The sequence below is a fragment of the Artibeus jamaicensis genome, unplaced genomic scaffold, assembly GCF_021234435.1.
Source record: "Artibeus jamaicensis isolate MK-2021 breed Jamaican fruit bat unplaced genomic scaffold, CSHL_Jam_final contig_851, whole genome shotgun sequence".
Lineage (NCBI taxonomy): Eukaryota > Metazoa > Chordata > Mammalia > Chiroptera > Phyllostomidae > Artibeus > Artibeus jamaicensis.
Window position 1 is genome coordinate 10,170,217 of NW_026521986.1, and position 12,391 is coordinate 10,182,607.

The following is a 12,391-nucleotide window of genomic DNA, read 5'->3' on the forward strand; positions in this document are numbered from 1 at the left end:
GGGTGATGGAGTTTTAGCAAGAGCAAGCCATAACAATCTGTAAACATTTTCTAGGCCTGATTCCCACGGGAAAACTCGGTTTGAAGGTCTGGCTCCTGCCCACCACTTTGCATCTGTAGGTTTTCCATACAGAGCTGACTCACTTTTGCCAGGCCAAGACAAACCGGTCCCCTGCAGGCCATTACCTCACACTCACAGGGACTCTCCCTAGGGGACGGATACCCAGCGGTGCTTTGCCTTGTCTCTTCAACACTTCTCCTGGGGCAACCGCTGTAGAACTTGAGTGTCACCCTCCAGAAGCTTCTTTAAAAGAAGTGAATGTGTCCATTCCCTACTCCCAAGGCTGGTAACAGCCTGCCCGGTAGGGGTCGTATAGTGAGTGACTTTCTGATTCTTGGTGTTGAAACAGCGGGTAAGCAGATTTCTCAGCTCCTTTGTGCCCCTGTACTGTCATCAGAAAAATGGGGCTAGGAGTATTTTCCCTGTCTTTTGGGTTGTTGTGACCACTCAGGTACTCCTGTTGAAACCTGTTCGTGCTTAAGGCATTGTTTTGAGCTGGGTGGGCATGCTGGTAGGTGAAGGCTGCTGCAGCTCTCAGGCTTCTTCGGCACAAGGGTGGACAGAAAGTTCCTCTTGACCCCCATCTGTCCCTGAGCAACCGGGTGTCTCTTCTATGCGGGATTGACCGAGAACCGCCCCTCTTTTTTCTCTCCCATTGGCTTTCACCTGCCAGAGGGGAGGCTGCTACGGGCTTCTCGACCCGTCAATCAGGACGGGCTCCGCCCCGCCCCTCACAGGAGTTTATAACGGGAATTCCCATGGCCCAGGCTCTGGCATCCAACCTGCTGCCGCCGGGACCTGGCCCAGCTGAGTGACTGCCGACCGCGCGCAGAGCACACGCTCGACTCCAGCTCCCTCCTTCGCGGTTCATGACCGAGCGCTCTGCCCGCAGCCTCCGCCATCCCGCGCTGCACCTCCGCTGCCAGGGCCCCCGAGGGAAGGAAGGCAGCAAGGCAGGCGCAGCGGTGCGCCCGGCTGAGCCCAAGACCCCGGCCCGCAGCCCGCTGGCACCATGCTGCCCACGCACTGCGTCCGCCTGCTCACACCCCACTTGCTGCTAGTGTTGGTGCAGCTGTCTCCGGCTGGCAGCCACCGCACCACGGGCCCCCGGGTAAGTGCTTCCCCAGCCGCGCGCCCACCTGCGGAGGGAGACGAAGGTCACTCACCCTCACTCATCCTCGGGAGGGGGTTGGGAGAAAGGGGAAAGAGTAAGGGGTAAGGGAGGTGTCAGGCCTTGGTCCCCTCCCACCCTGCCACCCCCCCAACACACACATATTACTCAGTCTCCCGCGGGCTTCTTGGCGAAGTTGCCGAAATAAAAATTTCTCCCATTGTTTGTCCCCCACCCCCAATTCTTTCTTGCAGCACTGACTCTGCTTAGCCCCCAAACCCCTGAACTGTCACTGGTGGGTTTTCTTTCTCAATCTCTTCTCCCAAGGCATTTTTTCTCTGAGACCCTCAGAAGTGCCTCCTGCGTCCGAGAGGCTCGCTCTCCGCTCACGCAGAGCTGCCCTGTGGTCTCACACTGCACCCGCTCCGAGCGCTGGCGTTCTTGGCAGGCGGCGGGGGGGCCGCTCTGCCTCCAGAGTTTTAAGTTACCCGAGAGAGCCACACAAGGACCTTGTGTTGTTGTTGTTTTAAACAGCGATCGCTGCTCATAAAACCCACAGCAGATAATTTTAATGCTCCCTCCTGCTGGGCACAGCCCTGGAGGAGGTTAGAGGTGGGAGGGCTGTGGGGAGGTGGTGGAAAGGGGCTGCACGGAGTGCAAGGGTCTCTTCCCCTGGTTTGTGGGCTGGGAGCTTGGGCTACTTTTGAACCTTGGTCTGATTGGAGTTCCTAAAAGATATGGAACATGCCAATTCTGTGCACAGGACAGGCGGTCCGAGGCATTGTAAACTCTCCTGGAACCCACGACGTTGTGGTCATTGCTGGTCTAGATTATTGCCTCCCCTCCATTGGTCTAATGAAGAATTCCACTGCCTTAAAAAATGGACTATTAAACCACCTCGTTGTTCATGTAATCAGACAATCTCTGACCAAGAATTAGCTTATGTCAGGGCAGTCGCCTCTCAGGGTGGCTGCTTGCCTCAACAGGCATCATGGGGCCCATGAAATAGCTATGATCTTTGTAAAAACAAGGTTGGCTCCTTAACCAAAATGTGCTTTCCTGGGTATCCTTGGGCCTGGCCTCATTCCCACCTGTTCAGATTGCAGGTTCTTTATTCATTGCTGTTATGAGAATCGTCTTTATAGTCTTTATAGCTGTCGTGTGGGGAGCAAAAGCCCTGCAAAGTTTGACGAGCTTTAATGACTGGCCAGATGCTGGCTGATTACATCCGAGCCCAGCTATCACTGTGAGATCAGATTTGCAGCCACTTAGGAAAGAAAAGTGTTTGTCCCCGTGTTGGGCCGGCCCTTGCTTTTATGACCAGATGTGCAACAGCAGCAGTTAAAGTGCTGCAGATTAGATCCAGGGCGTGTCATAAATCCTCGACAGCAGGCATTCCCAAAGCTGGGGCAAGTAAGGGCTCCGGGAGTGACTTTTATGGATGCAGTTGAGGATGCCTTTTAAATGAAGCTGCTTGGTTTGATATTAGGACTCGCAGCTCTTAAACTCTGAGGTCAGGAGAGCCATGGTGTTCTCTCCAATAATTAGGAACAGTCAAGACAGAGATGCAGACCAGAGCACCCCGGCTGAAACCTGGACGCCCGCCCACACGAGAGGCCCGGAGACAAATGGTGGGGGGCTCTTTTGCTGCTGGGCATGTCTAGCGTCTCAAGCCATATGGCTCTCCTTCCCTGACTCCTGAAATTGGAGGGAGCAACTTCTCAGGGAAAACTAGGGGCTTCAGGGGAAAATAGGGGCATTGGTGAGATTTCCCTCCAGCTTCTTTAGTTTTTAATTTGACAGGAATGGTAGGACATAAATAGGAACTGTAAATAGGTTTGTGTGTGTCCCAGCTGCATTTCCCCCTCACATGCACACACACGTGTGTGTGTGTGTGTGTGTGTGTATGTTTAGAGTGTACCCAGGGGAAGCTGCTGTCTTGAGCATGTGGTTACCTGAGTGCGTTTATAGGCAACAATAAGGCTACCATTTATGAACACTTGGGCTAGGTATTGATATTTCCGGGGTTGCTTATGCTTAGGAGAACATTTTGTGAGTGAAACCCAGGGCGGCTAAATGGCTTGCTTGAAACACTCATGGTGCATATGTAGCTCTGGGAACCAAACCATGGTTTATACAGATTTACAGGTTGTGTGCTTGCCACACCACCGGGCAGCTGCAAGGAGTGTTTGTTGAACTAGGGATGCTGTTGCTTTAAAGGAAGATAGGTCAATGAGAAAATACTGAACCCAGATATGTGAGGCAAGTCTGTAAATATAACAATATTTTTGGGTGTCTGTATCTCTAAAGGGTGATGTCTTTGAGTTTCCACATATTCCAAAAGACTACAGTTTTCTTATGCTTCTTCTTGGTGGCCTCTGAAGTGTGGCAGTGTCATACGAAGAGCAGAAACATCTGGCTTATTGCAGTATTCCCTTGGGCATCCCTGGGTCTCTTCTGTTAATCTTTTGAGTGACAGAGGCTTAAGGATTGGCATCTTTTCCAGCTGGCTTTCTAGGAAACCGAGAGCATGCCCTTTCGGTTTAACTTTATCTGGCTCACTAATTGAGCTCCCTCGAGGCCTAGACCCCAATCTTTGCCCCCTTATTTGCTTCCTGCCTTCACAAAATTCCTGACATTTGTTTGACTCTGGAAACCAGCAGTGATCAAGTATCAGATTGGAGGCTATTATGTCGGAAGCACCTGAGTTTTTGGTCTCTCAGCTCTGGGCAGCATGACTACCTGGGACGTGGTCAGGATCCTTTTAATTACTGAGGAGGCAGCCGTTTCTTTAATCTTGTACAATTTACTGAAAAGTTTTCAGGAGGAGAATGGGTTGGGGGTGGGGGGGGGGCTCTCCTGGGCCAATGGAGTCTGGCTGATGGTCAGGCCAAGCCTGTCTTTGTCTAATTCTCTGTCTGCCCTTGAAAGCCTGGTGCTGGGTGAGAGCAGAAACTGTGCCCATCCCGTCTGTCAGTGTATCCCCAGAGCTCAGCACAAGGAATTGACTTTGTAGGTGTTGGTGGAATGAGCAAGTAAACGCCAATCATGCATTTACAGTGATGGATAGGTACCACTTTCTAGGTGTTTTAGCAGGACCAAAGGCAGGAAATAGATTTAAGAAATTTGAGATATAGGGGAAAATGGGAAGGTCCAGAAGTTTGTGTTTTCGGTCTGTTCTTTATTTGTTCTCTCTCTTGTTGCTTATTTGGTTCGTCCTGCGAAATCCAGCTCCTGCTTCCCTCTCTAGGAACTTTCTTATTGGTTAGAATTAGTCACGCTCACCTTCTACCAACTTCTGTATCTGGTGCACTTGTGTTCTAACTTTTGCTAATCTTCTACAGTGAGCATCTTGAAATCAGGCCAGCATCTGCATCTTTTTAGCACTAACCGGCCCCTCTGGCACTTCATGCATGATCCTGTCTTGTTAAATGAACAAGCTCGAAAACCCTCGAGGGCAGAATAGAGATCTTGTTGGTCACACTGCAAAGCATTCTGTAAATATTTATGGCAATGAATTGGACCGTACAGTGATTTCCAAGCTGGACCCTCTGCTCTCATTTGAACCTGAAATTGGTTACTTACAAGTGATTTCTTTTCTCATTTTAAGGCTTTCGTTCTTTGTTTAAAAATAAGTGTGTGTGGTGGTTACGGGAGGTTTGGGGGAGGAGAGCAAGCAAACTTGGATAGGAAACAGGCATAACTCCACCCTAAGCCTTTTTTTTCCTTGTTACCTCGCTTTCACCAAATGTGAAGCAGCTTCTAGACCGTTCCCTTCTGTTGGACTAGCCTGCCTCACGTCAGGGCCAGGGTGGGTCCTTGTGTCTGCATGGATGTCTCTCTTTTTATCTGTGTGCCTGAAAACAACCCTTCTTTTCCACGTGGGGCATTTATCTGAGATGCTACTCATGTGTTAGGTCAAGAACTTGCTTTAAACATTTTGATGGAACTGACATGCGAACTTTAAAGAAAGAAAATTAAAGAGGACAGGAGGAGGAAGCAATCATCTTGGAAACTCTGGGAAATGCAATCAAATGGAAAGCACTTTGATATTGTCTCATTATCTCCGAAAATTGAACATGCACATTTCTATGGCCCAGCAAGGAGACATGTGCAACTATATCTGTACCACCATGATCCTGGAGAGAGTCCAAATGCCCATCAGTTGGAGGACAGATGAACAAACCATGATGTACTCACACAGTGGAGAATTAAACTAGTCACAACAAGTGAGCAACAGTGCGATGCAAAACTATGGATGAATCTTGGCAATATGACATTAGCTAAAAGGACTGCACCGAAAGACGCAACACAGCAGCTTTTACAAATAGCTCAGATTAAATAGCAAAAAAGTTTAGGAATGCATACAGCTGCAATACAACTATATCAAAAGAAAAGCAAAGTAGCAATGGACACAGGATTCAGGGGGAAGTTAGAGTGAGGCAGGGGGACTGATTGGGGGCATGTGACCTGTCGGTTAGTGTAGGTTAGTGTCAGTACTTTAGCACTTTTTCTGGGGGAGAATGAGTTGGAAGGTATTTGTCCACGAGTGAAGATCCAATAGCAGATTAAATGAAAACAAAAGTGTGCCCTGCATGTACCATTGTTTAGTGTGTCACAAACCAAACATTATCATTAATATTTTTGCACTTCAGGTCAAGTAAAAATTTCCTAAGTAGGGATTCCTTTCTTGCCTCCTGCTCCCCCCACCCCCTTTCCAGATGTGCATGTGGCCCTTCCTAAAATACCACCTCAGGGAGTGATTATTGGCTCTGTTTCAATGCTTGGCCAGTTAGACCCAGAGCAGGCCCAGGCCCGGCACAAACATCTACACCAGCTGGCCAAAGGGCTCATGGAAAGCTGAGCTGGCGGCGGACAATCTTCCCTCTCCCTTGCTCAGGGGAATCCGCCCTGGACATCTGAGCGCCCAGCCCTGCAGAGTAGAAAAGTTCATTAGCTGAGGCCTGGGTCAGAAGCCTTATTTGCCAGTGGGGGTGGGGGAGGCGTATTTCTGGTTTGATTCCTGTCTTCATTCCGACCTCCTCCTCACCCCCCTTTGCTGAGGCTGGGGGAGGGGGCATGGCCCCGCTTAGCAGGTACAGGGCACCCTTTCTCTCCCGACCACATAGAGATCTATTGTTTAAGCAGCCAAGTTCCTGGCATTGCTGTTGGTGGAGGGGGATGTCCATGTGGAGGGCCCCCTCCTTCAGCATTTGTCACTGCAGAGCTGTTCGGGAGAGGACAAGGGTTGAGTTGCGGATGAGAAATCGATCGGACCTGCTTGTGAGGCCTGCCAAACAGGGTTAGCATTGTATATACACGCTCTGCACAAATCCCAAGTTACCTGGGGGGAAAGAGGATTAGATCTCCATGAACACTTCCAATAGCCCCATGAAGACCCCAGAGCAACAATGGTCATTATCACAATTAAATGGATTTCCCTTTGCATCTGACATCATTCAGCTGAATGGCTAGATCACAATTAATCTTACCTTTGGCAGACAGCTAAACTTGATAGGTGAGGTGCTCTGTGTACTTCCTGGATGTTCCCTGGGTAGATTTCAGCTTCCTTTCATTGGAGCCGGTATGGGGCAGCCTCTACAAAGCAGAAATGGCTACTCTTGAGAGCTGGCCTCTCAGCCCCTCCCACCTCCACACAGGACCAGGGATGAACGAGGTTCCATAAGATAATGTGTCAGGGGCTTTGAAACCTGACAAATACTGTACAAATGTGAGCGACATGCCCTCCCCCCGAAAACTGTTTTACACTCCAGTGTCGATCTGATAAGTATACATCTGTAAGCTAAACGGTTTTCTTAAAAAAAATTGACAGAGGAGAAAAATTAAACCTACTTCTGAGAATGTTGTTGTTGTTGTTTTTTGAATAGATAAATATCTGTAGGACAGTGCTGGGAATTCTAAATATTTTTCGTATGTGACTGTTTATTGTGCATGTATTGAAAAAATTCTGCAAAGCCCCTGGGGAAAGGGCACAGAAGTATATAGTAAGTGAGAGAAAGTGAGGTAGAGAGTGTTTTGAAAGGATGTGAATCACTCCTTCACGTACCCAATGCCACTGAGTAGACCTTTTGGCCAGGATGGAAATGGTCTGTATCTGCAGTGTCCAAGATTACACACGTATGGCTATTTGAATTTTAATTAAAGTTAGTACCACTGAGAAACAGAAGTTGTGACTTAATCTGATTTTAATTAATTTAAAGTTAAATGTTAATAGCCACACGTGGTTAGATGCAAGCTCCTTGGACGGGATTGGGGTCTGACCAGTGTGCCCTGGTTTACACCCACTGGGTATTCCCACATGACCCGACTTCGGCGGAGCTGAACCATGTTGCATTTCCTGACCTTTCTTCCCTTCCCATCTCTGTCAGTGGTCTGCCCCTCATTTGAGAGGCTCAGATGGCTCCACGCAGCCCTCACTGCAAACGGAATTCGTCCTCCTGTGCTGCTTACTCCTAGAGAAGCGTGCGTCCCCATCTGCCCTGTAATCCAGCCGACCAGAGGGAGGGGAGGTAATGGGGCAGCCTCAGCGCAGGCCTTGGAGGTACACAGATCCAAGGCAAGTCTGGCTCTGCCACTGTGAGCCTGTAGTAATTTAACCTTTTGGGTCCTTGGTTCCCTGATTTGGCCAATGAAGGTCATAGCATTTATGTGCCAGAGGGTGGGAAGAATGAGATGGGATGTCTTAGCTTCCTATTCCTATTGCTGTTGTAACAAATACCACAAACCTCATGGCTTACACAACACACATTAAAGGAGAGTGTTCGATGAACAAGCCTCAATGGGTTAAATAATCAGTAAAGCTGAGTTTCTTTCTGGAAGCTCTAGGGAGGGATCTGTTTTCTTGCCCTTTCCAGTTTCTAGAAACTGCCTGCATTCCTGTGCTCATAGCCCCTTTCACCTTCAAAGCCAGCATTAGCAAGTCCGGTCTTTCTCATGCTGCATCCTGGCCTAACTCTTCTGCTTCTCTTGTCCCCGTTTAAGGACCCATGTGATTGGGACCACCGCATGAGTCTAGACTGGTCTAGATTAGCAACTGTAATTCCACCAGCATCCTTAATTCCTTCTTGCCAGGTAACATGGCAGTATTAGGATTAGGACCTGGGCGTCACTGAAGGGCCATTATTCTGCCCCCCACCCACTCATTAAAGGTCTTATATAGTGCCTGGCTCATAGGAGGTGCTTGATAAATGGGGGTCATTGTTATGACCTGTATCTATTAGTTTCTTTCCTTTTAGAGTGGGAGTCTCTTAATGGTGGAGTTGTTTAATTTCCTTTATAGACTTCATCCTGCCCAAGAACAGGTGCTTAGTAAATGTTTATTGAATAATAGAATTTTCAATAAATGCAGATTGTTTCTTTTCTTGTAAAGAAATATTGAACAGTAAAAAGAAGTAAAATGCAAACCAGAATATATGATCCCCTTTGTGCAAAAAAAAAAAAAGTTGGTGGTTGCATAGAAAAATCGGGTGGATGATACGCCATGCTGTTAAGGTTGGTTATCACAAGGATGTTCCATTTCCATCAGACATGTCTTAGTGATTGTTAAAATATTTTTGTTTACAACGAATATCATTTAATATTAGAGGAAAGTAACAAAGGTTAAAACATGCATGATTCTTTTCAAAAGCTCCAAAGCTGTTTCAATCCAGCCTGATCCCCAAGTTGCCCTTGGACTCGGTCTCCATCTGGTGCAGGCGGCCTGTGCTCATGTTGGCCTGATATTTAGGGTTAGTAACTGTTGGTACCAGGCCCCCTGCTCATTTTCAGAGAGCTTTGAACTCAATCTGCTTTAAAGGGGGGTTTTCAATTTACCTCAGCAGGACATAGCTGGAAAAAATGTATTTATTGCTGCTGGTGGGGATATAAATGAGTATGGTCACTTTGTAGAATTACAGTTGAAATCGCACACACTCTTTGACCTTGTAATTCCACTCCGGTATACATGCTAGAGAAACACATTTAAATATAGACCAAGAGACATGTTTAAGAACCTTCACAGCAGCATTTTTGGCAGTAGTGAAAAATTGGAAACCAGCTAAGTGCCCATCAACAGGAGACTAGAAATATAAATTATGGTATGTCCAAATAACGGACTACCACTCAGCACTGAAAATAACTAATCTAAAGTTCTATTCATTATGAATCAATTTCATAATCAAAATATGGAACGAAAACTGACAAATAGGATAAAATATGCATTACACTACTTTTTATATAAAGATTGAAAGCATGAAAAAACTATATGTTGTTTAGAGGTACATATAAATGGAAAAATTTGTGAGAAAATTAAGGGCAATGATGACTCTGAAGCTCAGAGTTATGCAGGCAGGAGGGAGAGAAACGTGTTGGTTGGTAATGCTTTATGTTTTTGGAAAATTGGATTTGAAAATTCCTTTTTGGGTGTATTGTATAATACATCATAAATTTTTTCATAAAGAACAAAAATGCATTTGGATAGATCACAACAAGGTTTTAAAGGCAAATAATAAAAGTGATGCTTCTGTAAGGGGTCCTCTGCTCCATGCTGCTGATTACCATTTTCCTTTCCCCTGAAGAACCTGCTTGGCACATTCAGCCACATGTGTGCCCTTCACTGCAAGTGCTGGCCACCACCCTCCTGCCCTTCTGAGTCCCTGAGTCCAAATTCCCCTGACCAGCTCAAGGCCAGTTTCAGCCCAAGGCCAGGAGCAGCCCAGGGCCAGCTCAGAGGCAATCCTGCCTCTGCCTGTTAGTGCCTGTGCCCTGCCCCCCCGCCCCCGACTGCCCTGGCTTCTTTCTGCTCTTCTCACTGCACTTGCTCTCTCTAGATGACAAGCGCTCAGGGCGACCACTGTCTCAAATTCATTCGCCATTAGTTAGGGTTGTCAGAGTTGGCGAATAAAAATCCTAACCTAGGCTTGCCTCAATTATAAATTGGGTAAATTTGAATGTCACAGAATAATGTACATTTTGAATGATCTAATGTAAAACAATGTAAATTGCATGAATTTGTATTTAGATAAGCAAGAAATAATGTTTTGGTGTAAGTATGGTCCAAATAAGAAATTGTTTTTATTATTAGCTGAAGTTATTTGTTATTTATGTGAAATGTAAACTTACTTGGGCATTCTGTGTTATATCTGGCAATCCTCCATTAGTTCCTTTTCTCTTGGGAATCATCTGGACAGATGTTTTGCTAATTTTAAAAATAAGGGTAATAGTTTATGTTTCTTTTTTTCATACCTTACTGCCTGACTTGGAAGAGTTTTATTTTTTTCTAAATTTTTAAATTATTTTTTAATCCTCACCGGGGGATATGTTTACTATTTTTTAAAGAGAGGGGAAGGGAGAGAGAGAGAAACATTGATCATTGCCTCTCACATGTGCCCTGACTGGGGACCAAACCCGCAGACTTTTAGTGCACAGGATGGTACTCCAACCAGCTGAGCCACCTGACCAGGGCCCATTTTTACTGTTTTAATACTAAGTATAATAATTTGTTTTTCTGTCATGTCTGGCAAATGCCTTTCATTATGAAAATGCAGTGGTTTTCATCTACTAAATTTTATACCTTTATGAGCTAATCTGTCTTTGGGGTCAGAGTGAAAAAGGTCTTCCTCTTCTAAGATTATAGAAATTATAATAATTTGGATTCTATTTCACCTTTGGGTCCTTTCATAAAAAATCCCCCTTTTCTTTATTATGAAAACTTTCAAATGTACACAGAATAGGAGAGAACAGTGTAACGAATCATGGAGCCCTCACCCAGTCTCAACAATAAGCAGCTCTAGGCCAAACTCATGTCTTCCATCCACCCCCCTAGTTTTCCACTTAGATTATTTTGAAACAAATCCAGACATTGTATTTTATCATCTGTAAATATTTTCATATATATACACCTAAAAGATAAAGTCTCACAAAAACTCCAACCACAATACCATATCACAATGAAACAATATTAACAGTGATTCATTTCTTCATATAAATAATTCAATCAACATTCGAATTGCCCTGATTATGTCTCAAATATGCTTTCCTGTTCACTTGATCCAAATAAGTTCCACATATTGACTCATCTACATCTTAAATCTCTTTTAATCTATGAGTTTCCCTCTATCTCCTTTTTACTTTGCAATTTATTTGTTGCATAAACAGGTTGTGCTAGGGTTTTCCACACTAGGTTTTGCTGTTTGCATTCCTTTAGTGTCACGTGACATGTTCCTGTAAAATGACAGATCTGGAGGCTTGATCAGATACGGATTTGATATATTTAATATTTTTATATTTTTGAAAGTGTGTTTCAGGGGAGTTGGTATGTACTTCCATCAGGAGGCACCTGGCATCAGTGGTATTAGCACCCAATGGAGATGACTTTGGGACCTATTCATTTGTTAGGAGTTGTCACTGATATTTAAACAAGTAGACTGAAAAAGGCACCCACATTGCCATCCTTCCAGTCTCTGGTGTTGTCATGGAAGGGTGCAGAGGAAGAGGATTGGATGCCATCATTGCCTTCTAGGCCCACGGGTGGGGGAGCTGTGTGTGATGCAGAGCTATGAGAGAGGACCTCTGCCTGAGTTCTTGGTTGGTGGCCAAGGAAGGGGAGTCTCCTGGGTTTTGGGTGCAAGCAGTAAAAGCACAGAGGAGCTGGTTTTACTCTCTAGTACTAGTCAGGAGGCCTTTAAAGTGTAATTGTAGACTAGCTATGTGTGATCTTTGGCAGGTATACATTTTGGAATGTACATTATAAGAAACAGATAAATTGTGAACTGGCTTACCCATTGGCTCACGTAAGAGCAGAAGATACAGATAAAAAGTGGTTTTCAGGACTGGTTTGATTCAGTAGTTTAATGATGCCATCAAAGCACTCAGTGAATGGATGTCTCTCCCCTCTACCTTTTGTGGTGTCTGTTTAATCAGAAGCCTAGGTTTTCAGGGTGGTGGAATTCCTGCAGTGGTTCCAAGCTTCACATCTAAACAACAATTTCTAGAAGGAAGCGATAATTGGCTTCCAGTAGCCCTTTCCTCACATGCTCTCAGAAACTTTGGCTCCTTGCTTATTGATCTAAATTGGATCAAGTGCCCATTCTTCTTTTTTTAAATATATAGGATCTGGCACAGATAATAAAATGATTTTATTACAAAATATTTTATTACAAAATCATAAGCATGTAATTCTATAACATAACAACATCACACACAAGCACATCATATGACATT

At 45.5% G+C, this 12,391-nt stretch overlaps 1 protein-coding gene across 3 annotated transcripts in view; it reads left to right on the forward strand.

Annotated features, from left to right (window-relative positions):
- Positions 1 to 809: 809 nt before the first annotated feature.
- The window catches only part of SMOC1 (SPARC related modular calcium binding 1), a 136,080-nt gene continuing 124,498 nt past the window's right edge, over positions 810 to 12,391 (forward strand). For 2 of the 3 annotated variants that reach the window (XM_037127255.2, XM_037127264.2), the window contains exon 1: positions 810 to 1,171. In XM_037127255.2, coding sequence (XP_036983150.1) covers positions 1,073 to 1,171 — 99 coding nt within the window. In that variant the 5' untranslated portion in view covers positions 810 to 1,072. The remainder of the gene's footprint in view (positions 1,172 to 12,391) is intronic. The other variant, XM_037127270.2, reaches the window with a different exon arrangement.